The sequence below is a fragment of the Agelaius tricolor genome, unplaced genomic scaffold (genome assembly GCF_023055355.1).
Source record: "Agelaius tricolor isolate 1412-34295 unplaced genomic scaffold, bAgeTri1.0.p SCAF_3, whole genome shotgun sequence".
Taxonomy (NCBI): domain Eukaryota; kingdom Metazoa; phylum Chordata; class Aves; order Passeriformes; family Icteridae; genus Agelaius; species Agelaius tricolor.
Window position 1 is genome coordinate 10,103,516 of NW_027269263.1, and position 27,207 is coordinate 10,130,722.

At 43.2% G+C, this 27,207-nt stretch overlaps 1 protein-coding gene across 14 annotated transcripts in view; it reads left to right on the forward strand.

Annotated features, from left to right (window-relative positions):
- The first annotated feature begins 223 nt into the window (after positions 1-223).
- The window catches only part of BICD1 (BICD cargo adaptor 1), a 171,547-nt gene continuing 144,563 nt past the window's right edge, over positions 224-27,207 (forward strand). For 2 of the 14 annotated variants that reach the window (XM_071422421.1, XM_071422427.1), the window contains exon 1: positions 229-988. In XM_071422421.1, coding sequence (XP_071278522.1) covers positions 776-988 — 213 coding nt within the window. In that variant the 5' untranslated portion in view covers positions 229-775. Of the gene's footprint in view, positions 989-27,207 lie in introns of all 14 variants that reach the window. The other 12 variants (XM_071422425.1, XM_071422428.1, XM_071422426.1 and 9 more) reach the window with 10 other exon arrangements.

The window sequence follows — 27,207 nt, forward strand, 5'->3', positions numbered from 1 at the left end:
AGCAGAGCTAACTCCGCTTTCCCAGTTTCCCGAAATAGCAGGGGAATACTTGCTGCCGCGCTCCCGCAGTTTGCTGGGCTGCATCTCCCTTCCTACTTATACCCGCACCGCCGCCGCTGCAGCAGCATCACGGCGGGCAGAACCGAGAGGCGCTGACACGGCGGCGGAGGGGCGGGAGGGGAGCGGCAGGGAGGGGGCCCGGCCGGGAGCAGCCCCGCAGGCGCAGCGCCCACATCCCGGCGCGGCTCCGCACCGCCCGGGCAGCTCCGCCGCCGCTGCTGCGCCGCCTCCCCGCCCGCCCGGCGGCGATGCCAGAGCCGAGGACGCTGTCATCTTAAAGAGCGCAGGGGAGGGACCGTGTGGAAGGGAGGAGGCGGGCGCCAGCGCCAGCAGCAGCAGCAGCAGCAGCAGCATCTCCGCGGGAGCCGCCTCACGAAGGCGCGCTCCCGGCCGCCCCGCTCGCCGCCCCGGCCTCCAGCGCGCCGCCGCCTCCCCGGGCAGCGGGGCTCGCCCGCCCGCTCGCCAGCCCAGGCGTCCCCGCTGCCGGGGCCGCCGCAGGGCCGGGGGAGGCGAGCGCGGCCTCGGCGCGTCCCGGGCGGCCGGCGGAGGAGGAGGGGGCCGCGGCTGCGGCGGGGCGGACCGCGCTCGGCCGCGGCGGCTGCCGCAGGCGGCCCCGACCCCCATCCCCGGGCCGGGCCGGCCGTGCCGGTGCCGCCCCTCGGCCGCGCCCGCCCCCTGGCTGCCTGCTCGGCGGCGCGGCAGTGCCGGCGGGGCTATGGCTGCGGAGGAGGTGCTGCAGGGCGCAGACCACTACAAGAGCGAGATCGAACGACTGACCCGGGAGCTCTCCGAGACGACCCACGAGAAGATCCAGGCGGCGGAGTATGGGCTGGTGGTGCTGGAGGAGAAGCTCACCCTCAAGCAGCAGTACGATGAGCTGGAGGCGGAGTATGACGGCCTCAAGCAGGAGCTGGAGCAGCTGAAGGAGGTGAGGCAGCCCGGGCTTTTGTCTCGGGGGCTACGGGCAGGTGCGGGGCCCCACACGCGTGTCCCTGCCCGGCCCTGCAGGTGGGCGATGCGCGGGCCCCGAGCGGCTGCGGGCTCCGCTCCGGGCTGGGGAGGAGGGGATTCCCGGGGCCGAGGATCAGCCGGGACCGTGGAGCTTAAGGACGGATTACACGAGATCTCAACCCCCTTGCCCTGAGAAATTTCCCCGGGGCCGCGCTCCGGCTCCGGCAGCTTCCCTCAAGTTGTGGGAACGGGCGTTTGCGGCAGGGGAGGGTCCCCCGTCCTACCTGCACCACATCGCCCAAGGGTTTTTTAGGAAGAGCAAAGGAAAGAGTGGGATGAGAGCTGGGCCAACGCAGTGCATAAGGAGTCGGGATGTCTGTAAACAGCTGTCTGCAGTGCGTGAGAAGAGAGACAATTCCTTTTGAAGTTATTTATAGACCCGCTTTAGTCTGCCAGTGAGGGGAACCGCTGCCATTGGGAGGGGGGGCGGGTATACAGCACTCTCGAGGTCACCCATCAGTGGAAATTAAACTTCTGCGTCATGCTGAAAGGGTGAAATATTTGATTGGAGGAGTGATTTGGGGTAATCTTTCGAATGTGTTTTTGTAACACTCCAAGTATGAAGTAGGTGGGTGTTACACCTTGCCTTTCAGCTCTGCTAAACATGACTCTTGACTTCGAAAAATCATCACCGTCCCTATGTTCATCCTTAAGGGAAGTAACTTGAGGCTGGTAACAGTGCACGTACGTGGGAGCTACGGGAGGGCTGTGTGTGCACACGTATGCAGCACTCACGGCTCTGCACCTCATGCTGTTTTTGTACCGCCTCAGAATGTAGTTCCATTCTGACTAGGTTTTGTAAACAGAAGGGAAGGCATCAAACAGATCTTCTCCCAAATTTAGAATGTATCTTTTTGTTCTACAATAAAACCCTGCTATATAGAATGTGCAGAAATTCTGTTAGAATTAATGACATTTCTATTAGGAACCATGAACATATTCCATATGGAGGAAATACACTTAAAAAAATTCAGGTTATTTCTCTTTATATTCTTTAGACTACTGACTGATGCCCTTTTAGAAGTGTTTTTAATAAAATAAGGGTTTCATTTTACTTGCAGGTATATGAGTTATGCCACAGACTTGGTTCAGTGTCCAGAAGAGTTGAAAACATTTTATTTTCAACATGAAGAATAAAGCTGTTTTTCAGGAAAACCTATTGGTCTCCTTAAACTCGATCTCTGCCTCCCTGCCCCCCCTGAGCCTATGGAGTAGGCTCAGGACTTTTGAAACCAGTAATCACAGAGTGAGGGATGGAGATACATAACTTAGCACTGGCATGAAGGCAGTGCTGTTTGAAATGACCTGACAGTAATAGAGGAACAGAATTAAAAGGGGAAAGTGCAATGAAGTTTCTAGGGAAAAAAAAGAAGACGACAAAGAAGGAGATAAGCAAAGCTGCAGGTAGCTGTTACCCACCATGATCTTGTACAAAAGAAGACTGATGAGAAGCCAGGATGGCACATGGCCATGGATAGGAGAGATAGTGCAAGGAACAGAGTTGAAATTATGAAACTAGAGGGATTAGTCAGTCAATGCAATTAATTGAAATCAAAGATGGGCATAAACTCTTTTCCTGTTTGCCTCTCCTTGAAGTCGGTGCATGCTCTGCAACCCTCCTGTGGGGCCATGCCTTCATGCTGTGCCAGCCACAGCATGGATACTGAGGGGATTTTCACAGAAGGAGGAACAGGAGAAATCCTGTAGCTTGCCTGATGCCAACCAAGCAAGAGTGGAGCTTTTCCAGTTTCCAGTCCAGAGCCAGGGTTCTCTATTTCAGAGCTGTCCTTAGCAGCAGGTAGGGCATTTCCATCCCCCACCTAGGGTGCAAGCAATTCTTTTCTTGCTTTTAAGCTTCATAGCAGAAACCACACTGATTCTTACTGCACATGCACTCTGCAAAGGAGAATTTTCTCTTAGCCCTTGCTGTTATCTGTTTTCTACTTCTGTGTTAGCACCTCCATTATGACAGTTCCCTCAGCACAAGTCAGACCTGTGCTGGTGAGACAGAAGCAAATGGTGCCTCCAACAATACCAGTGAGGCAAAATTCTGAAAGCTCTTAAGGGGGCAGAGAAGTCCAGAGACACATTTTTGGTTTAGTAAAGCACCATCCAAAATGTGTGGAGGAGGGTTTTTGTGTCCTTCCTCCAGCAGGCCCTTGCAAGAATGTGCTGCCCAATGGTAGGACACTGAATGCTAAGAGTGACTGACTGACAGACAGACAGGAATCTGTGCTGTGCTCTTACTTCACTGTGTTTGCATCCTCTTTGATGCCATATTGGGGCATAGAAACTAGGCCTCAGATTTGTGCTAGAATAAGCAGTTTGTCCATTCCCAAGGAATAGTAGGTGCAAGAGGGTGGCCAGGATCATGTTAGGACAATTTCCTCTCCTTCTGCAGTCCTTCTCTGAACAGATTCAGTTACTGGGGTTGACTTTTTGAGACAAGTCTTAATTTTTTTAACAGTTTTATTATTGATTGCTTGTGTTCTGTTGTTAGGACCTCATTGTATTTATTACTCAGTTGAAGAGCTGCCTATCTTTAACTTTACTCAGCCATGATTTGGCAGACTGCGATCTGAAGATTTCTCCTATCCTCCTTGGCAATCCAAAACTCCAGTGGACTTGAGCAGTCCTTTTCCATATAAATGGCAATACCTCTGCTGTACAATAATTTCCATCATTGGAGAGTGAAATGGGAAACTAAGGCCATTATAGGATGTTGAAGTAAAAGCAAATCATGATATATTACATTAAATATTAATACTTGTGTACAGGATATATGCTATCTACCCTGCAGTATGAATTGTTTTGGTAACCTCTGATGTTTCTTCTGCTGAGTTCAGAGGTCTCTGCTTTAGCCCAATATTTTGATGTTTTGGGCCATGAAATAAATTTATGTTGCAAAACCAGTATTATTATTTAAAGCTTTATTAATTTTCATAGGGTTTGGGTTTTTTTTTTTTTTTCTCAGTCTGAAAATGATGTTTCTCTAGTCAATTACATCTCAGTCTAGTAGAATTTTGGATCTTTGGTGAAACACTGTCATTTTAGGGCCCCTGTTACCAATGGTACTTTAGCTGATGTGCCTTTTAATCTACAGTCCATAAAAATTCAGAGACTAGGACTTGATATTAGCCATGGGATTGAAGGTAGCTTGTTTTCATTGTCTTGCTGAGCTGGGAGTTTAATTACCATCATATTTTATGTAAAGCATCTTCCAGTGGTTTTATTATATCTGCTCTTACATGTTCACATTGCATTTGCTGTAAGAATAATGTGTGTTGTTAGTTCTATTTCTTCTAATGGAAGTGTAAAATGGCTTCATATTGATCTTCTTGCCTGTTTACTGTAGCTGTCCCTGCTTTAGCATGGAGGTCCCTTCCAACCTCTGCAATTCCATGATTCTCTGATCAGCCACTGGACACTGGTGGTCCATAAAGTTTTTAAAGCAGAGAATTATCAGTCGCATCTGCTCATGATTAAATGGGGATGGAAGGCTTTGGTGTCCAACTCTGCAAGAGTTAGGCCTGGGAAATCCTAGCAGAGATTTCTCTTTGGGAATCAAATCATGAACATGGCAGCTGTTCCTCCCCTTGACTCCCCTCTGACTGACTAATTTAAGCAATATTTCGCTTGGCTTCTTGGCTTTTATGTATTTCATTGTATGGAGACAAACTCTTCTGGGTTGCACAGGACACTGGATATCTGATTTCCAGGCAGTTTGGTGCTTGCTTTACTTAAAAGCAAATTATCCATGGTAAATGCTTGGAAACCAGACTAGTGGTGAGTAGCCCTCTCCTTGGCAGGTGTTTATTTTCTTTACCTCACAGAAATGTTGTATCAATGATCATGAAATGCTTACTCAGTTTACTAATAGGGCTTCCAGAAGTAATTCTTGGTCTGTGTCTGAAAGAGTTTTTTGAGGAGTAGAGCTGAAGGTCTCTCTGGCAGCTTCTTTTCTGTTCTGCTCTTCCTTGCACTATTTCAGCACAGGTGACTCAAGCTCCACCTCTCCTCTTCTGAAGTGACGCTGCCCCTCCAGCTCCCCCACTGTTCTCCAAAACCTCTCACCCTCCTGCTGCTTGAATCATCTCTGCCTCTTCCATCTTTGAAGTGTACATTTGGTGGGACTTCTCTGGATTCAAAAAGGCTGGAGGAGAGGGAGACTCCTCCCAAAAAGTATCCCAAATACAGCCGTCTTAAATGTGGATTCTTATACACACCCATCTACATCACAGGACAGTTAGGAAAGTGTGAAGCAGCTCATAAATTGAACTGAGATGTTCTAAATTCTCCCCAAAGCTAAATGTGTTCCAAATATGGAGCTTGGGAGCTGTGAACTGCTGCCATCTCAGTATATCTTTACACCTCCTTCCAGTGGCAGCGTCTGTGGGCTTGTGTTGGATGAGGCAAAACATTTTGGGCATCTCATCCTGATCTCACCACTTTGTCCTTGGTGCCTGCTCACGTTGAGTCACTCAGAAAGGCTGTGCTGCCCAGCACCCAGCTCAGAGATGAGCACATTCAGTTATTACAGGCTGGGGATGGACTGACTGACTGACTGACTAATGGGTCAGGTCTGTGGCAAAGGATTTGGGAATCCTTTGGACAGTAAGCTGAATGTTGGACAGTGGTGTGTCCTGACGCAGAATTCTGTCAGCATCCTGGACCTTTAGTAGCGGAACTAGAGCTGGTAAATTGAGAGAAGTGGTTATCACTTCCAGACTGGCAGTTGTTAAACCACATCTAGAAAACAGCATCCAGTTTGGGTGCCCTTAATACAAGAAAGACACAGATAAACTGGACTGCATTCTGCAAAGGACCACCAAGATGGTCAGAAGCTGAAGCACTTGCCCTGTGAGGAGAGGCTGAGGGGGCTGAGCTTCTTCAGCCTGGAAAAGAGAGGGCTGTGAGGGACCCAGCATCAACCTGTGCATGGACACAAAGTGTGTTGAGATGTCAGAGCCAGGCATTTTTTGGAAGTGCCCTGTACCTCTAGTTGGAGACCTGTCACTGGTGGTGTCCCCCAAGGGTTGGTACTGGGTCCAGTACTGTTTTAACTCATCAGTGACTCAGACAAAGGGGCAGATGCCTCCTCAGCAAGTTCACTGTGACACAAAGCTGGGAGGAGTGGCTGATACCCCAGAAGGCTGTGAGCCCTTCAGAAGAACCTCGACAGAGATGGGAAAGATGGGCACAGAAGAACCTCCTGAAATTCAGAAAAGGCAAGTGAAGGATCCTGTACCTGGGGAGGGATAACCCCATGCACCTGGCTGGGTCTCTCCAGCTCTGTAGAGAAGGACCTGGGGGTCCTGCTGGACAACAAGCTGTCCATGAGCCAGAAAAGTGTCCTTGTGGCAAAGAAGGCCACTGGTGTCCTGGGGAGCATTGCCAGCAGGTTGAGGGGGGGATCCTGTCCCTCTACTCAGCCCTGGTGAGGCACATCTGGAGTGCAGTGTCCAGTTCTGGGATCCTCAGGGCAAGACAGACATGGAGCTCCTGGAGCAGGTCCAGCAGAGGGTGGCAAAGATGATGAAGGGGCTGGAGCATCTCTCTTACAAGGGTAGGCTGAGTGAGCTGGAGCTGTTCAGCCTTGAGCCAAAGGAGAGGGGATCTTTTCAATGTCAGTAGTATCCATAGGGAGGGTGTCAAGAGGATGGACCAGGTTCTTCCTGGTGGTCCTGAACGATAGGACAAGAGGCAATGGGTAGAAATTGTTGCACAGCAAGTTCTGCCTTAACATGAGGGAGAACTTCTTCACTGTGTGGGTGACTGAGCACTGGAAGTGGTTGCCCAGAATGGTTGTGGGATCTGCTTCCCTGGAGGAAGGGAGGTTGGAGTAGCTGACCTCCAGCTGTGCCTTCCAACTGCAGCCATTCTGTGATTCTGTGGAGGGTGGGAAGACAAGAGATAACTGGCATAAATTGAAACTACAGAGGTTCAGACTGAATTTAAGGTAGATCTGTTTCCCCGTGAGCACAGGCAGTCCCACAGGTGTTGCCCAGAGAGGTCATGCAGTCTCTTTCCATGGAACTTTTTAAGCCCCAACTGGATGCAACCTTCAGGAACCTGGTGTGAGGGCAGAACTGGTCCTGCTGTGAGAGGAGGTTGCACTAGGGGAAGAAGGGGGCAGAGAGAGCAAGGGGGTTTGAGCAGTGCAAAGTCCCTTAAGGGTGCCCACAGTGCACAGTTAAATTTGAGTGGCGTGTTGCTGTGAGTTACCCTATGCACAGTCATGTCCTGCCTGGAAACAGTGACTGTCAGCAGGCCCACAACCTCACTTCGTGCTTGAATTTCATTTTCTCTTGCTTGTTAATAAGTCTGCAGTGACCTGGGGTTACTAAGGGCTGAGTTGGATGTGCTCATCTCTCAGCAAGACAATCCTACATCTCCTTCTGCCATTCCTGCCCCTGTTCTGGCTCTCAGCTGTCACAGCAGGATAGGAAACTAGCCTCAGTTAAAAATAACTGAGGAGGGGTTCTTGCTGTCTGTAACCCAGATTGGTTTCATCATCTGATTCACAATACCTCCCAAAAACTGTTTTACCTTTGCCTAAAAGTCAGCACGAGGAGAGGAGTGAATGCAGAGGGAAGAGGGGGTTATTGATGTTAAAAGAGATGCTCATCGAATTACATCAGGATTGCTTCCTCCAAGAGGAAATGAATCCTGTGCATTAGCCTACAGAAAACATAAGCAGCTGGAATCATGTTAGGGGAAATTAGAACTATTGTTGGAGCTTTGGCAGCACGCAAAGAAAAATGTAGATGAAGCTTTTGGGTTTTTTTCCAGGAACCTGTATTCCCAGTTGCTCTCAGTTAATTGTGTTTTATCCTTAGCAGCCAGTACAGATGAACATGCAATATTAGTCCTCCTATGATAGCCAGCCCTTTAGCAGGGATGGTCAGCTTTCAGCACTGCTTTTCAGGACATATTCACAAAACAAATCTAAATCTTCAGTTTGTTTTCTCCCAATAGTTAAATTATTTTCTTTCATTTTATTCTTTCATCAAATAAATATCTTTCTAATCTGAGCAATTCTGATTGAATCAGTCATCTGGGTTGAACTCTTCAGAGATAAATGGAAGTTACAAGTGGATTTATGTCACGGAAAAGTAAATTTTCCATAGATTTTCTAGGAAATATCGGATTAGTACCAAATCTAATATGACTGATTGATGTGTTAATGGGTGAGCCACACATTATCATTATGAACTACTTCTTGTGTAAGGCCTATGAATGGAAAATTGGGGGTCACAGGAGAGATTTTAATCTGAAGGTCCCCATCTGTTTGGAATTAGGCCTTTTTATAGTGGATTAGAAAAGAAATCATTTGCTACCATCTATTGACCTTCCTTTAGGTGAAATACTTTATCCTTCCCTTCTGTGTTGCTTAGTGGATTTTCTTTTTCAGGGTGTGTGTGTGCAGTCTGTGTGCACAACAGCATCCAGGGTGAACACCTGGCTTTATTGAAAGTGCAAGAGGGGCAAAACAATGGTGGAGAAAATAGGATTTGGCATAAAACAGTAATTTGTGAGCATTCATCATGGTAAAATGAGGAGCATTCTCAAAGTCAGATAGAGTGAATTTGCACCTGGGCAACTTTTATATACCTTATGCAGTTGGAGGAAAATACATGCACGATCATGTGTTTTTCTGTATTGAGGGCTTCTAGAAGAAGAGCTTTCTTCTTGAGATTGAGTGTGGTTTTTCTTCATTACCTCATCCTCTCTTATGTTTTTGCATCAGTGTTTTCTCCATATGGACAAGGAGAGTAAAATCCAAATCACCGCTTGCTCCTGCCTCCCTTTTTCCTCTGTTATAGATTTCCCTTCCCTCTTTGTCTGATACCTGAGGGGGTAATGTTTAATTCAGCACAATTCTGTACTGTACTTTTTTTGGGGGGGGAGTGATGATTTTAAATTATAATGACAGAGACTGAAAAGCATGTATTCATTTCTGCTGAATTGTCTTACATTCCTTCTGTGACTTTCATAGCCTTCTTCTTTCCTCATTTCCTTGAGAAATCAAAACCACTCATTTTATGTGGGAGGAGAGAGAGTATTTGCCTAATTTAGAGGAACTGATATAGCATGTAGATACATGAATGTGCCCTTTGTCCCTTTATCACTTGCATCTCTCACAGCAGATATTTATGAGGAGAAACCAGCAATTTTTTGTACTGTACTGTGAATGCAGGCTGTGAGTACAGACCAGCTACAGATGGAAGTAGCTGGGACTAGTCAGAAGGTGAAAAATGTGCCTGAGCAAGGGCAGGTGCCTAAAGCTGAGGTAGGCAGGTAGAAATTAAGCTAGGTTGCTGATTAGTATTTTGTTGGTGTCTCTACTTCTCTGCAGAGAGCAGTATTAAAAATAATTTTGAGATTATAATATTTATGCTTCTGAATTTCTTTCACTATCAAAGTTTAATTAACTTGGTAGTTAAAAGAAGGAGCAGGCCACTGTCCTAAATCTATGGTTTTGGGACAGACCTATGAGACACCAAAAGGCTTTCACTAAGACTGAAATGTGTCCAATCCCATTTTCTTCATCTCTCTTGGGGTTCCTCCCTCTCTGTCTGCAGCCTGATTCTCATTCTTGTACTGTTCTTGTCTCCTCATGATGGTTTATGTACTTTCACATTTTTTTTCAGTCTTTGCCCTATATCTTACTTGGTGTTCATTTGCTGCTCTCTAAGATGTGGAATTGATTTTTTATATTAAAGAGCCTTTTTGTCATTGTGTGAATGTAAGAAATCTGACCATTTTTGGCAGATTAGATCTTCCATACTATGCTCAGATATTGTAAGGACATGAGGGGCTCCTAGAAATATTGTTGTTTCAAAATACTTTGAAATGTTTTAACATGGACTGAAAATGAAACAACCAAGGATTTGTCCACTTTGCTTTGTAGCAGCCTCACCATCAAAAGCATCCTAGGAAAGATCACTTTTAGGGCAGCTTTAAAATCAGATTGGCTGTGTGGATGCAGAGGAAGAAGACACCTTTCCATAAGGCTTTAGGAAACTCAACCCCCTTTAAAAAAAAAAAAAATGTATGGCTTCTGTAATTATTTGTTTAAGCCCAGACAAGACAGCTGATGCCCAGTGAGGTTAGATAATGCACTCAGACCTTTTGATCAACACTAGAATGGGGCCCATGATCCACATGGTGCTGCCATACCTTCTCCACACCCTTGCTCCCCTGAATCACACCTAAGTTACCCCTGCACTGTTTTCAACCCCTCTACACAGCCAGTAGTTACCTATCTGATAGAGACAACACTGCTGAGCCAAGAAGCATCAAAGACATCCTCAGTTAGCTGAGCTGGTCACCTTTCACTTCAGTCAGTCACCTCTGGGGATGTTTCAGCTAAATTATATGAACTTTATTTCCTGGTGGTTTGGGTTTTTTCAGTCTGTGTTTGTTTGTTTTTAATTCTGTGATCTCTCAGAGCTCACAGGTGACACACAGGTGGCAGGGGCAGTGCTGTGAATTTGATTTGTACTCTTGGAAGTACAAATCTTGTACTCTGTCAGCACCAAACAGGCTTTCCTTGGATGCCTTAGGCACTCTGGATGGATTTAAATGTCAGTGTACTGAGAATGAGCTGCACAGTGCTGCTGTTTGTCATCATTGGCTAATGGCTGATTCCCACTGAGGAAGCTGGAAGCTGCTAATAGCTGCAGTTTTAACTTCTGTTTTGGATACGTAGAGGGGAAAACCCAGCTGCAGCTCCGAGCAGTTGTAAAGCTCAGATAGGAAGACAAAAGCAGACTTTTAAGGATAAAGATAAGAATTTGGGTCAGGCAAAGGGAACAGGTGGCTTGGTGAAACAATTAATTTATAAAAGCTTGGCTCTTGGCCAAACATGAGCACAGCATGATTTGGATTTTGTCTTCTCAGGACTGGAGTATTGTCTACTCACAAGGCAAGGTGCAGGATGCCAAACTGCGCTGCATCCTGGCCCTGCCCAGAGCGGTAGAACTCTCAACCTTTTGGCATTTTGAGTTTTAAGAGAACTGGAGCATTTGGTCTGGAGGCAGATGGAGAGTTCACACTTGGGTTAAAGTGCCTGTGTAGTCATTGCCTCTGGTTCTGAATTTGATGGCTAAGCCAAGATACTTAACAACTGTATTGTCCAACTTGAATCTGTGATTATTTTTATTAAATACGGGCTCTCAGTAGCTTGTGGTTCCTATAATAAATACTATCAATAAAGACAAGTTTGTGGGGCTTATTTTTTTTTAGGTGAGTAGGAAAAGTTTTGCTCATACCCTGAATACCTCCTAGAGTTTTTACAAAGCATTAAAAGTTTGCTTGGTTCTGGATAATTCCAGGTGACTGCACAGCAATGGCAGACATGCAGAGCTCACCTGAGTTTAGTTGAAGGGAACATTTGTATTGTTCTTTCTTTCTTTGATAACTGCTTGAAATTCTCACCTACAAACAGCGAGGAAAGGTTGGATTTAAGCATCCCATGTGAAGAATGCTATCTCTAACAATATACCCTCTATTCAGGGCTGTGCCTAAGGGTCATTTATAGCAGGTATGACTCCAAGACCAGTGCTGAAGTCCTGCCTCCATGGGTAAGTCAAAGATAAAAGGGAGCAATGATTTATTGCTGAATCCCTGCCTACCACCTGCTGGCAAACAGCACTGTCATCAAGATGCAAGGGATAAAATATGTTACAAACTGAGAATTCAGATTTTTTCCCACCAAAGTGGGAAGAACTGGCATAATTATAATTATTGTGTCTCAAGCATGTGATCTTGTTCTTGCAGTTTAATGAGTTGTTATAACTCTGCTGAGCTTCTGTGACTGCTCATGTGCATGCACTTGACCAGCCCCAAATGTGTGAGAACAAGGTGAAAAAACCCCCACAGCCAAACACAGAACACAGCAGAAATCTGAAGGAAAGAGTTTTCAGCTGACATGGATCTTCCCATCTGCAGTAAGCTAAAAATGTGCACTAGATCAATTACTAATCCATAAAATCTCAGTCATAAATCTGGGTCCTTAGTGACAAATTTTAAAGTAAATTGTAAGGATATGGTACCAAGGACTCTGTGAAATAAAGTGTATGATATATAACATTAGAGAAGAGGGACAGAATTTAGATGGAATATAATTGTCTGTGTATACCAGTAAGGGAGATGGAGTCTCGTGGCATTGTTAGGAGTACATTACTTTGGGCATTAGGTAATTCCATTTCTTGGGCATTAGGTAAGCTTTTCATTTCTCTGCCAGCTAAGAGCTGATGGTTGCCATCTGATAATAACAAAACTTTCACTTAAGATGCTGTAAGCTCAGCTGTGTAAAAATAGTAGCAAATCTGGAACAACACAGTTGAGGGACAACATTTTTTCCAAATATGCTGAATTTAATGTTACAGTGATGTTGTAGATTCTTAGATGCTTTGTATTCACAAAATAAAATCCACATTAAAGTAACAGAACTATCAAGTTTAGATAAGATTTGGAAATTTTTCCCCAAAGTCTGTATTTTATTTGTATTGGAAAACATTGGGTTTGCTTTATGAAGCAGTCTGAGCAGCTTTGCACTGAAACCTATATATCTAGACTTCTTTTTGCCCACATACTTTGAAATTACAGATCACATACCTGAGTGATTGTTGTGTTACACACATAGGCTCCTGGCTTTAAGCATTTTTGCTGTAAAAATTATTTAATACTGCATCATGATTTGTAATTTAAAGTATTTTCTGTCTAATTGCTTGTGGAAAGATAGGTATTCAAGAGCAGAAAATGCAGTGATACCTTGATTATAGTTTTAGCACTTGTGTTTGAAAAGTACTTTACTCACAGTTCCCTGGGCTGATGTTAGAGACACTCAGAGGCATGCCTGTGTTTTTATGGTTGTTGAATTTGCTTTTGTAGCAGATTAGACTGATGGGAAGACAATGTGGCATTCACATTCTCTGAAAAAATCCCTTCACCCACGTTTTTTCTCTTAGGAAGCTGAGAAGCCTCAGAGAAAAGGAAAATAATTCTTCTCTCATTTGCTTCTCCTGTGTTTTGCTCCTTTGGAATGTGTTTGGAGATTGTTTCATTGGATTCTGATGTGAGTTGCTTCACTCATTGGCCAACCAGGGCCAAGCTGTGTCGAGACTCTGGAAAGAATCACAAGTTTTCAATTATTATCTTTTTAGCATTCAGTAAGTATCCTTTCTGTATTCTTTAGTACGGCATAGCATAGTATTCTTTAATATAATATAGTATTATAAAGTAATAAATTAGCCTCCTGAGAACATGGAGTCAGATGCATCATTCCTGCCTTTGCTGGGCATTCCCTGCAAGTACAATAACTTAAACCTAAAATGAGCCTTGTTTGGGTACACATAACCATTTTCCTGGGTATAACAGGCAGAGTTGCAGGTGGAGAACATGCTGTGCTCACTTTTTATTCTATAAAAGTCTCTCAGTTGCAAGATGTTTCTTGAAATGCAGGCCTTGGTTTCTGAACCAGTGAGAGCCTGAGGTTGGCACCCCCAGGTGATGCTGGGCTCGGTACTGAGAGCTGCTGCTTTGTTGCCATCACTCAAGGATGTGCTTGTCAAATATTCCAGTCTGAAGAAGCAGGTTTGGGAAAGGGGATCCTGAATTCTGCCCCAAAACCCAGCAGCAGAGATTCTCTCCTGCCATCAGTTATTTTTGTAGCAGAAAGTAATCCACCCCTTGAAAAGGCATCCAAAATCTGATAAGCAACACTTTTAGGAGCCTGCAGTCCGATGGTTTGTGCTGTCTGTGGAGAAAGGAATTGCAGCTTTGCAAGTGGCAGTGTAATGAATAGTCAAGCACTTAGCAGAGCACTGGCACTGGATGGATGCAGGGAAAAGCCAGAGGGAGTGAGTCAGCATGACCTTGGCTGCTGCCAGAGTATCACATCCAGCCCTCCAGGGGCACTGACATTGGTTGGGGTCTTTAGTGGAAGGAGACTCTGGTGAAATAAATCCACTGCAATAATTAACCACTGCTTGTGTGTATTGTATTTGCAGAGAATGCACCGACAAAGGCAGGAATGATGCATCTGACTCCATGTTCTCAGAAGGCTAATTTATTACTTTATTATACTGTATTATATTAAAAAATACTATACTAGACTAAAGAATACAGAAAGGATACTTACACAATGCTAAAGAGATAATAATGAAAACTGGTGACTCTCTCCAGAGTCCCAACACAGCTTGGCCCCAGTTGGCCAATGAGTGAAAACAACTCACAGCAGAAACCAATGAAACAATCACCTGTGGGTAAACAATCTCCAAACACATTCCACATGAGCAAAACAGAGGAGAAGCAAATGAGATAAGAATTGTTTTCCTTTTTCTCTGAGGCTTCTCAGCTTCCCAGGAGAAAAATCCTGGGTGAAGGGATTTTTTCAGAGAATGTGAATGCCACACATGTGTGTCTGAAAAGTCTCACTTGCATACAGAGTAGTTTGCAAAAAAACCATCAGCTTAAGCCAGTTGTAGTTGTTCAAAGGTGGTTTTGTTGGTAAGCAGGTCTAGTTCTTTGTTACCCTATGGCAGCACAGGCTGCACTCGGGGAAAGCAGAAACAGCCTGAAAATTTGGAGTGCTGCTCGTTCAGTGAGCTGCAGTTTGGCATACTGAGTCCCAGCAGGGTGGATAAATGTTATTTATTGCATGGCAGTAACACCTGGGGATTCTGCAATGCCTGGCATAAGGAGTTGCAGGTGTATAAATAGAAGAATAGCGATTTTACTGTGGAAGTAGGACTTTCCACTATTGTGGAAGTAGTCAGGGTTTTGGTATTAAGGAATAATAAGGGGATTTACAGACAAGTAATAGAGGTTCAGAAGTTGTGGTGGGATAGGTTGTTCAGCCATAATTTAAAAGGAAATCTGTGACTAAATCACAAGGAAAACATGGATTTTTCTCAGATTCAGTCCAATCATTTATCTTCCAAATCCTTCCATTTAAAAAAGCCAGTCAGCCAGAAGGCAAGGGCAATCAAGTGCCCTGTGCTCACTGACCAGGCTGTGCACTGGCAGTGTCTCCCACTGGTGCCAGGGTGACCATTAAGGCCATTTAGGAATGGTGTTATGGTAGTTTTGCTACTTTATCACAATCAAAGCTAAAGGAAAAATGAGGATGAAAAAAACAAAGATAAACCTCTTCGTTTGGTTTCTCAGTTCATTATTTGGCAGTGTTTCAGTGGCAAAAGCCCTTGTCCTTAGAGATCATCAGCATCCTTCCCCTGTGGGCTGTAGGGTCCCTTTGTGGTCCCCTTCCCACATACTCTGCTGATCCAGGGCATGTGTAGAGTACCTGGGGTCCTGGAATACATCCCCATCTCTCACCCCGAGCTGCCCTTTCTGCTTTGCTCTTTCCCCCTTTGGAAGCTGACTGCTTCTGGCTGCCATCCCACAATTTGTTACAGTCTTCCTACCCCTTCCCACTTATCTCTTCCTGAACCACAACTCTTCTCTGCTGGGACATTCACATCAGCATTTACTAATCTCAGCAGCTGGTTGAAACCCTTAATTTTTCCTTTGCTCTTTCCATACACCTAGTTGTTCATTGCTGGTGGGAGAAACCAAATTCCAACCACCTCTCCCTGCAAGGAATGCATCTCCTTGCCTGCTGTCTGTGGGTAGCCTCACCCCACAAAGTACCCCTTGTTCCTATTGCTGTATGGGGAAAAGTTAAGTGACAGGCTTTACTGTAGTGAGATCCAGCATGTGGCATGACCTTTACAATGGGAATATGTGGGAAATCTTAATTTAAATCTGTGAGGTGAGACTTTTGCAGTTCTTTGGGAATTCAGGCCAGCTAAAATCTCCTGGGGTGTGTTGAGCACTAGATGAGGCTTCTTGCAGTGCTTGCAGTGGTTAACGTGGAGCTTGGAGCAGGAGTTTGTAGAGGGCAAGGTCCTTGGGGCAAGGCCTGCCCTTGCCCTCCTGTTTCTGCTGAATGAACACACTGAGCCTCTATTCTTGGCTGGGACAATTAGGTTCTATGGCAATATGAGTAATTAATAATAAAATGGGGCCTCTTCTGTGGATGAGCTGTTAGAAATAATTTCCTTCTGCCAGTTGCTTCTCTAGAATGTGGTTTTGAACTCTGAGATCCTGAAAGGGATAGTGGAAACACAAGCAGCTGTCACAAACCTTTAGCTCTGTTTGTTTAGGCAGTGGTGGAAAATCACAAAACTAAATTGTGGATGGTTCACTGGTTTGTGCATCTTTTGTTGTAACATCAAGCTCTTACGCAATGGAGCCCTGTTTGATTAAAGACTCTTCTCACCAAAAGTGGGTTTCAGCTGTCTAGATTTTTAATAAGAATTAAAAAGAAGCAAAGCAAACTACTGATCTCCTGGTTGTCCTTCACCCAGTTCATGTGTGGCACACACAGGATCAGCTGTGATGGATCAGGGTGATGCAGCTGCTGCAGCTGCAAGAGGTAGGCTCTTGTTCCCAGGTGTGGTGGATCTGAGCCCTGCCTTCACCCATGTGCCACCTGGAGCCCAGAGGTGGATAAAGCATTTGGTTGCTTTGTCACACCACAGTCCTCCTTCAACAGCTGTTCCTCATCCCCTTGGCAGCAGGAGTGGCATCTGCCCATGGAGATGGGCTGTGAGTAGTGGCAGCACAGTGCCAGGAACAGTGTGACACAGATCCTCCTGTCCACATGCCTCATCCAGGTCTGAAAACTCCTCTTGTCCATCTTCTTTCCCAGATGTCACATTCACATTTTCTCAAAAATCCTTTTGCTCAGGACTTTTCTCCTGGGAAGCTGAGAAGCCTCGGAGAAAAATGAAAACAATAATTATCTCATTTGCTTCTCCTCTGTTTTGTTCATGTGGAATGTGTTTGGAGATTGTTTATCCAACAGGTGATTGTTTCATTGGTTTCTGCAGTGAGTTGTTTTCACTCTTTGGCAAATCAGTGCCAAGCTGTGTTGGGACTCTGGAGAGAGTCACAAGTTTTCATTATTAGCTTTTTAGCATTCTGTAAGTATCCTTTCTGTATTCTTTAGTATAGCTTAGTATAGCATTCTTTACTATAATATAGTATAATAAAGTAATAAATTAGCCTTCTGAGAACATGGAGTCAGATTCATCATTCCTTCCTTTGTCTGGGGGAAACATAAATACAATACCCAGATGTCAAGGAAGCTGAACATTAGGGGCCTTCAGAGGCTTCTTTCACAACTTTCTTTTTATTCTTTGCCAGACCTCTGCCAAAAAAGATGGCAATGACTCTGAAATTTAAACTTTTGTATCCAAGGGTATGTTATTCCTCCAATTTTTTTACTATGACTAAAAAGAACCTTCTTCCTTCAGTGAGCACAAAGCTGACATTTTCAGGAAGCTGACAGCTGGTACCATGATGCTGAAAATGAGTGACTGAGAATCTCACAATGTCAGTCATGATTCAGGGGTTTAGAGTACTGGGCTCCCACTAAGCAATGCAAGAATGCAAGTATCCTTGGTAAGTTTGTCTAATGAGGAGGATATTCATCCCTGAATTGCTTTTTTAAATTAATGTTCTGTTTCTACTCTGGTAACCTAGTAATTACATTGGAATTTTGTGTTTTAACATATTCATGCCCAAAATCTCTTCTGGTGGTCAGTTTATTTTTATAAAGGTCATGTTATGGCCTGCAGCCAAAAGCACTGGGGCTAATACAGAATGTGATTTCTATCTGTTCTCACTAGGTATGCAGAGCCAGTTACGGTCAGTATTTTTTCAGGTTGTTTTTTTCAATAAAAGTATTGGACTCCATGACAGCAGTGTGAATTATGATCTGCTGCAGCACCTCTCCTGAAAGCAACAGAATTATGCTGGCAAAGAACTTGGTTCTTCATAGTGTCACATCATACAACTCTGACAGTGACTTCATTATGGCATTCCCAGAACTATAAGGTGTTTGGATGGGAGGACTTGGCAGCAGACTGGAAGCACTGGTGACTCAGTGCACAGTGCTCTGCCTTCTGAGTCAAAAATGACCTGGTGTCCTGGCACTGCAGTTTGTAGTTTGACTTTCTTGTTGTTTTTATGAGATGCAAACCCCTCTGTTTTCATGAAATCATTGCATAGTACTTTTTGTAAAGGAAAATTAATATTCTTGCTGCTTTTTTTTTTTTTTTTTAAATTTAATATCAAGATAGCTACTGTTGGCTGCCTGTTTTTACAGAGCTGGTAGGAGAGATTAATCCTCTTTGCAATCTGTGTCCTTTAGTCAAATTTGATCATAATTTGCCATCAAGATGTTTCAAGTTACTTCATCGAAAACAGGGTAAGAATTGTTCCTTGTTTGCCCTGGATAGTTAGGCCTAAATTAGTGTTCCTGAACTTGGCTCACCTTCCATGCTGAAATGCAGATGACCTCCAGATGTCCTTTCCTCTTCAACTGTGGTGTGAGTCTGAGTGAATGAGTTCTTAAAAGTGGCTTCAAAACTCACTGTGTACATGTGAAATCTATGGAGGATCTTTGATTCTCTGTTTGAATTCCCTCATCCCATCCAAAAAGGTGAAGTAAAGGAATGTAGAACAAGAGGTCAGATTTATAAAAGGAGCATCTGACCAGACAAGGCTGCATACTGGATTGTCCCTAGCAGAATTAACTTTTAATACCTGTGGAAGACCTCCTGAACTAGCTGGAACTGAGATACTGGTGTTGAATAAGCACAGTAAATTAATTGGTTTTGTTTTTATGAACTCATTGCTAAACGTTTGTTTAACCATGTCTTGATGGAGAGTGCTGGGGGTGTCATTTTTCCTCATTATGCAGTAATAAGTGTAATCTAAATATGAAACTTGGACGTATGCAGGCCTCTTATTCTCCAGGAACAAACAGCATTCAGAGGGCAGGTAGATCCTCATGGACCAACAGGATCCCTGAAATATCCATCCTTCCCCCTGAGATACACAGGGCTGGATCTGCTGTGGCTGTAATTTGGGCTGTTCTGGGAACCACCACTACCAGGAGAGAAAATGGACAGTGTTGGTTCTTCTTTCCTCAACAAGCAACAGTTAAATAAACAGCAGCTCCCCAGTCCTCTCTGTCTCTATGCACACTGATTTGTAGAAGTATATAAATGCCAGCAGGAACTGGAATGAGATGGCATCTCAAACAAATGTAAAAATCTTCATTTGCAGCAATCACTGTTGTATTTGTGGTCACAATAACTTTGGCCATAATTTACAAGTTAGGCTTGGATCTGTAACTGAAATGAAACAGTTTCAAAATTAAGCTTCAAGCAATTGAAAATAAATTGTGGTTCTGCCTTTCAATTCCAAAGGAAGCCTTTTTTATTTCCCAGGCTGTATCTATTTTGTGCACATATATTTGTCATTTGGAGTTGGTGGGTTTCTACCTTCTTTGCTATAGCAGTGCAAAGTAGTGCAAAAAATATGGGGTGGGGAAAAGGTTGCAGTAGGTATTAATTTCAAGTTAAACTATTATTTGTGTCTTCTGCAATAGTTTTTATTTGTTTGTTTGGGTTTTTTTCCAGCCATAATAGTATAATACATTCCCAAAATATTTCTTCTGAAAATTAAACTATTATTTGTATCTTCTGCAACAGTTTTTATTTGTTTGTTTGTTTCTGCCATAATAATGTAACACATTCCCCAAATATTTTTCTTGTCTTTAAATACCTTTAGAGGGTTGTGAAGGAAAGTGAACTGCATTGCAAGACTATTTTCTAGGATACTCTTCATCAGATGTGCAGGTGATCATGCTCTGTAATGGATGCAACAGAGGGCAAGAAAGCAGCAGAAAAACAGCTGAAATTTACAGTTGGTAAATTGTACTGCCTCTGTCAGCATCAAAAAAGCTGGTTTGTTTCATATCTGCTAAAGTTCTCATCCAGAATAATTTAATCAGTTACAGGCTTTATAATATTGACATTTTAGTGAAGCATTGCTCTGTAAACATCACATTTCTGTGCAGTGCTGCATACCTGTAGTAATTACCACAGCTTAAAGAAGTCTAGTTCATAATTTATGAATGACACAGACATTCCCACAAGTCCTGAGTGATAACATCTTTGATTTGAGCTGTACACAGGCACGAAGAAGCTCATTTTGAATTCACAGGGATTCATTGCTGAGTGAGGTGACAGTTTTAGTGCTAAACATGCCACGAGAGAGGAGAATTTTTGTACATAGGTACATGAAATCTGCTGGTGGCTTCTGCTGCATTGCTGGTGCCTTATTGGAGGTGAAGCCATTTGTGTGCTGCCAGCCAGGGCTGGGTCCCCCATCTTCTGCATGCAGAAATAACTAAAGAGATGTTGAATTTTGACAGCATTTCTTCCAGAGAGAGCACCTCAGGATAAGAGGCTGGTTTGGAGTGTTTGAAGAAAACCAGGCTGACCCAGTTTTTCTGCACATTTGGCATTTACAGGAATGAATTTACAGCAACTCAAAGAGACCAGGTAGTCTCACTCTCCCTCAAGTCCCACCATGAGAGCACAGGAATAATTAAGCCTGCAGTCATACACGTTATTCCTGCTGTTGTTTTGCCAAAATGAGGGATTACTGCCTTTACTTACTCACCCTTACCTATGGAGGTCCTCCTCATTGCCCACTGCTGATTGTTCTTTAATGCAATTCTGGAAACATCATGTGACAAGGAAAGTCTCCAGTCCTTAACTAAAAAATTTCAGTAATATTGTGTGGAAAAGAGATCTGTAGGGGATTTTTTAAATTTTTTTTTTTTTTTTTTGGTGAATGGCTTAGCAACAGGATCAGCTGCAAAATAAAATAGGCTATAAAGGAGAAGGGAGAAGAGGTAGGTCTCGAGGGGCAGAGATGTCCTGTGGTTACAACAGGGAAGTCATGGTGATTCTGATTAAAAAGCTACAGACTGATCCTAAGTAATATTCAAGGAACTATTTCCCTGCCTTAGTTTTCACACCAGAGTTGATAACTAGTGCTTTGATCTGTGCGTTTTCAGTGCCATGCAAAGTAGAGAGCAGCTGGGTTTGAAAGCTTCAGGCAGTCTGTCTGCTTCTGCTGTGTGTCCCTGAAGGCTGGGCCAGCACAGGAGCTGTGATTAAGCCTTGGCTTAGGGTCTGCTGTGCTTATTCTGAAGGTTTCTGATGCTTCAGGGAGGTTGAAACAAATAAATAAACAACCCTGCTGTGTTTGCAGTGAAGAAATAAGATAAACCATCTCCCCAGCTGCCTGCTCTGCTCCTCTGCTTGGCTTCAGCCTCCTGATGCTGGGGTGATGCTGCTGGGGCAGGGAGCAGCATCCTGGTGGGTTCACACTGAGCAAGGGGCTGTGCCTTTTGCTGTCCTGGGGGAGGGCTCCTGGGGCTTTTGGGGAGCTTTTTTTGGCTGGCTGTGCCTGTCCTATGGAGATTTATTTCCCTGCCAGAGTATTGTATTTGCATTGCTCCCAGACAAAGGAAGGAATGATGAATCTGACTCCATGTTCTCAGAAGGCTAATTTATTACTTTATGATACTAAATTATATTAAAGAATACTATACTAAACTATACTAAAGAGTAGAGAAAGGATACATACAGAAGGCTAAAAGGATAATAATGAAAAACTCATTACTCTCTCCAGAGCCCCGACACAGCTTGGCCCTGATTGGCCAAAGAGTGAAAACAACTCACAGCGGAAACCAATGAAACGATCACCTATTGGATAAACAATCTCCAAACACATTCCATATGAACAAAACAGAGGAGAAGCAAATGAGATAAGAATTGCTTTCCTTTTTCTCTGAGGCTTCTCGGCTTCCCAGGAGAAAAATCCTGGGTGAAGAGATTTTTTCAGAGAATGTGAATGCCACACCAGAGAAAAAGGGAGAGCACCCAAGGAGAGTTGTTGGCCTGGCAAAGCTTGCCAGCTGGGCGAGTCTCAGAGCAGTGGGGTTTGGCTGTGCTGGGATATCTGGGGAGTCTCCTCGGGGCTGTGTGTCCTGCTTACCTTGGGAGGAGATTGTGCATTTTTATCAGTGTATATTTACCTGGTTTGCATTGTTTCCTGTGTGGTCAGGAATGCTGGCTGTGGGAGCTGTCTGGTCTTGTGTAGCCTTTCTCTTTGCTGTGTGTCTGTCTTGACTGTGTAAAATATGCAGCTTCTGCTGGTGCCTCCTGAAAGGTATCAGAATATTCTCAGCCCTGGTTGGGTAAGTAAGGGCTTAAATAATGTGATTTCTTCTGTCTTACAGCTTTAGTAGCTCAGCAGTGGAACTGTAACTTGGGGGTGGTAACTGAGCTTCTGGAATCCTTTTTTTCTGGGGCTGTGTGGGAAGGGGTGAACTCTGACTTTCTTATCTGTTGGTGAGTGGTTGGGAATGGTATTTAGAGAAGTGCCTTTTTTCTTGTTAGCTCTCCCATAAAATTCTAAGCATAGAATCCTAAAATGTCAAACTTTTTATCCTCTTTTCTGAGGGAAAGAAAGACAACAGTGGAAGAGAAGACTTGATAATTTCAGCACAAGACTGTGCTTTTATTTTGGCTGCAGTCTGAGTTGATCCTCTGGGCTAACTAAGGGTCAGATATGTGATAGAGTTGAAATAGAGATTGACTTTCCTGCTGGTTAGCTGACAATTTAGTGATGTTTCTGTGTTAGGCAGTGCATGAATGTGAACATTTGTAGCCTGCTCTACAGGAATGAGTTTAAGAAATGAAATATTTTGATGGTGTTTCCTTTCCCTCCTGCCATAATCTGATGGATCAGGCTTCTGTGTTCTGTAAGGTGCTGCATGGGTTGGTCCAAGGACTCAAGTTCAGTGTTAAGGGTTTTGTATTGTGCACCTCCCCTTGCCTGGAGAAGGTGCTGGATGCAGCCCTCAGTTCACCACGGATGGTCTTCAAAGAGATTTTAACTGATAGTTTAGGGTGCAAAATTGGTTACAGACATCAAGTAGCCTGGTTTTTAGGCCTCAGCTTTTTATGTTTTGTGCTATTTGTTTCTGCATACATGTGTAGGGGGATAGAATATAAGAAAATAAAGATAGTGTAGAGAGTAACCTTACCCCTAAGGAGTTGCAGCTGGGCCAATTATCAAAGATTAGGAACAGGCCTGACTTTAACAGGCCACAGCTGTAACCAATGAGAAGAAGAGTGCTATAAAAGAGTGGGGTGGCTGGGTGAGAAGGGAACTGGAGTCAGTGGCTGCTTTGTGAAGAAGAAAGAGTCAGTGCTCTGAGGAGCTGCCCACGAGAAACACCAAGAAGGTATGAAACTTTTGTGATAAGGAGACAACAGTGTGGAACCCCTGCAATAAGATGACAACATACATGTGTATATTAAATATGTAAGGTTTGCCTTAAGGATAGCACAGGCTGTTAAGTTTATGATGATTTCCCTGAAATAAAATGGGGTTGGATGCTTACACATATTTAGGGTTATTCCCCAGTAGCTAGTCTCTGTGCTAGTGGCTCTGATTAAATGGAAGTTGTGCTGAAAAGAATGATTTTCTACAGTTACATTAACACATTTTTTATTAAAAGAATTCTTGATTAGACAGGGCCTTCCTAGTAGAAATTATACTGCCAGGTTATGGTTTTATTTTCCATTAATTAGACCTGTGTTTAGTCTATAGGGAAGCTTGAAATTCTAGTCTTGTCCTTACTATTTGCCTGGGTGGATCAAACTGCTAATAGAAACCTAAAATGTGATTATTGTTATTCCAAATTATTGTTTAGGTTTAAATGTCAGGGGGCACTATGGAGGCCACTAATACTGGAGGTACGAATTAAATGTAAATTCCTACTGGTTTAATTTCTATTGTAGTAGGTTTTTCTAAATACCAGCTAGCAGGTAATTTTTCTAGTCATGGGCGTGACAGTATTTCAGTGTTGTTTACTGCATTGTCTGAATTTTTTACTGCCTCTCAAAAGATGAGAGTTTGTGTGCTCAGTATCAGCTTATCATCTTGTCATTCTTTTCAAGCTACAAACGTATTTTCAAGGGCTGTAAGGAATGTGTGGATTTTTGTGGGTGTGAGATTGTCTGGGTTTTTTTTTTTCCTTAATTGTATCTGTGTTGCAAAGCTCAGGGACTGGAATTCAAGAGCCTTGCCTGCATGGGTGCAGAAATGTGCCCTCAAAACCAGGGGACTGTTAACAGAACTGGGCTTAATGGATAACTGTAATTTTAATGTTTTGAACCTTACTTTGTGTAACTTCCTCTGGGTGAAGCGAGACCTCTAGCATGATCTTTTTCAAACTTGTAATACCATGTAACTGTCCTTTGAAATAATCTCTAAGGATCGTACAAAACATGCTTCTTGCATGGTTATAAATCACACAATGCTGATGCATGTGTGTTTTCTGTCCATCCTTCCTGCTGTGCCACTTTAGTCTCTCTAATTTCCTGTTCTTTAGTGGCTTTATCGTCTTTTTCCAATTACTAGGATTTTCTCTCTCAAGTGTCTGGAGTAAATCTCTGGAAAACTGCATCATGTACAGCTGTTTAGATTTTCCAAAATATTTCTTTGGCTTGTACTCAGAGACTATTTAAGTGTCAAATAAATTAATGGGATTGTTTTAGAAGAGGAAATATTTCTTCACTAGCTAATTTTACATATGTAAAGGGGTATTTAAATTTTTGTGTTTGATTGAAATGAGTAACCAATTAATGGATTTGTCTTTAATAGCGTTACATCCTGTCACGAAAGCTTCTGTTCATCTTGCTCACCTTCTTCCACCCAAATGTTGCATGAGTAGCCTTTGGGGCTGCCCCCTTACCTAATGGAGGGACAGACAGTTGGACTGCAAGAGGTCACTTCTGAAAGTGCTTCTGCTGTGAGGAGCCCCTGGCTTGTTTGGGGAGGGCAGCAGACTTTGAGATGAGTTCATGTTGGGGAAGATAACAACTACTGAAGTACTTACAGCTGCACCATTCAGATTTGCTCTTGGCTGGATGAACAAATTCATGGAGTGCAAGGGTGAAAAAGTGCTTAGGGCTTGTGTAGCCTGGCCTGGGGAGTAAGAGCTGGAGTATAACTCTGCTTTAGCTTTGTGCTGAACCCTATGGGTTGCATTTGTCTTGTGGGCATCTTGTGAGAAGGCATCCAGTCTGCATGTGAAGAAATTGAAAGGTAGACTTGATTGTTTCCTTCACAATTAATTTTAGTAGTTCACTCCCTCTGATTAAAAATTCTGTACCTAATTGTGTTTGGTTTTAAATTTAAATTATAGATGAAATTTTCCTTTCTATGTGCTTTTCTTTGCTTGAGTAAAAAGCCTCAAGGACATTGAGATTTCTGCCCAAGGTGATTTTCTTCTTCCCTTTTTCTTTTTACCAGATGTTGTAGTCATGTCACCCAGCTATTGGCTTTCATCTCCAAATCAGAGTGAGCTCCTTACCCTCGATGCTGAGTTTTCCTATAACCTTGAGACAGAATTGTAATTCTCTGCATCATCTCCTGATTTTTGGTGTCCTTTTTAAGTGAGTTATTGGAACTCTTGGTTAATCCTACATCTGTGCAGCTAATACCTTATTAGGGGAGAAAAATTGCATTCTTGCTTCCTAATTCTTTTCTATATGTCTGAGGATTATGTTTGCTCTTTACTGACAAAGAATCATATAGAGACTTGTGCTGACTTGCTCATCCTCTGCTGTGTCTCATTTTTCTTCAGAGCTTTTGCAGCTGCTGACATTATTCATAAAAATACTGAATAGCATCAGACCTGTGCTTTGTTAATTAGGAACAGTCTCTGCAGCCTGTAGCCTTCAATAGGAAATGGTGAAAGTTTAATGAAAAAGCATCTTTGACCCTGTGTTTCATCTCTTGTATATCATCTGCCTGCAGTTATGCAATTTTCCCTGGATAATACTGTAAAATTGAGAGAAAATGAAGATTTTTGATAGCTAATTTCCAGGATCTTTTTGTTGTTTTTCAAAAGACTGAATTATGAAGGAAAGAACTGCTTTGTATCTGAGATATAATTGTATGAATCTTGTACTAAAATCTTTCAAAGAGCAGCATGAAAAATACTAATATCTTCATTCTTCCTCATTCCATAGCTGCAGATAATGATTTTTAGGTTTTTTTTATAGTATTGTAAAAAGGTTGTATGTTGTAGAAAATTCCAAGGTTGCAGAATTTCTTTTGTGAGGCTACACAATGAAATAAAAAAAAACAAAGAAACCAACCAAAAGCTAATAAAAAACCCCACAAACCAACCCTGTATCCTCCTCCAAAATAGTGGTGCATTTATCTACACCATTATATCCCTGACAGTGTATCATACTAAATTAATTAACTAAGCTAAGAAGAGAAAAAGCTTTTAGGGTACTAATGTACTTCTTAACCAAATCCCCTTTAAGATGGGGGTGGTGGTGTGTATCTAAATCTGTGTGTTCATATAATGTCTTTAAATGTCAATCTAAAATAATGAACATTATCTGGGGCTGTTTGAACAGAAGAATTCCGTTTTGGAAATGTTGAAGCTTAAATCAGAACAAATCTGAGTTTTCTGAGCAGTTAAATTTATTTAGCTGGGAGAGAAAATGTCAAATGAGCCAATGCTTCATCACTCCCAGGTGATCTGAAAGGTCTGGAGTGCTATACTTCAAAACTAAGCAAAGTGCTATTGCTATCCTCTTTAATCTTCTTTGTTTGTTTGTTGTTTTGTTGTGTTTTTTTGGGGGTGGGAATCACCTTTTACTGAGGAGGAGAAGAGATGGGCTGAGGGTTGAAGGAAATTCTGGCAGCTCTTTAATGAGCAACTTTGTGACGAGCAGATGTCTTGGTGCTCTTAAGATGCAGAAGTCATTTTTCGTTGGCACCGTATCTGTTTCAAATCAAGCCTGGTGAGGTAAAAATGATGGTAATTGAATCACACTTTCTTAAGCAGCTGTTTTCTCTTTTTCTGAGAAGAAATGAGCAGGAGCACAACTTGCATTGTATTTGCACTGAACTCCTTTGGTGCAATTTAATTTTTCAGTTTCCTCTAATTTTACCCCCAGCCAGCTTTGGGTACTTCAAGTCAATGGTTATGGTAACTCAGGTGATTGTCAGGATTCTACCAGAGGGTGAGTAGCACCTCCCTGATCTAAACCCTGCACAGGTACAGGGCTAGGAGATCATTCATGTCCTTGAAATCATAGAATGGTTTGGGTTGGGACTTTAGAGATCACCCAGTTCCAACTCCCACTGGGTCAGGTT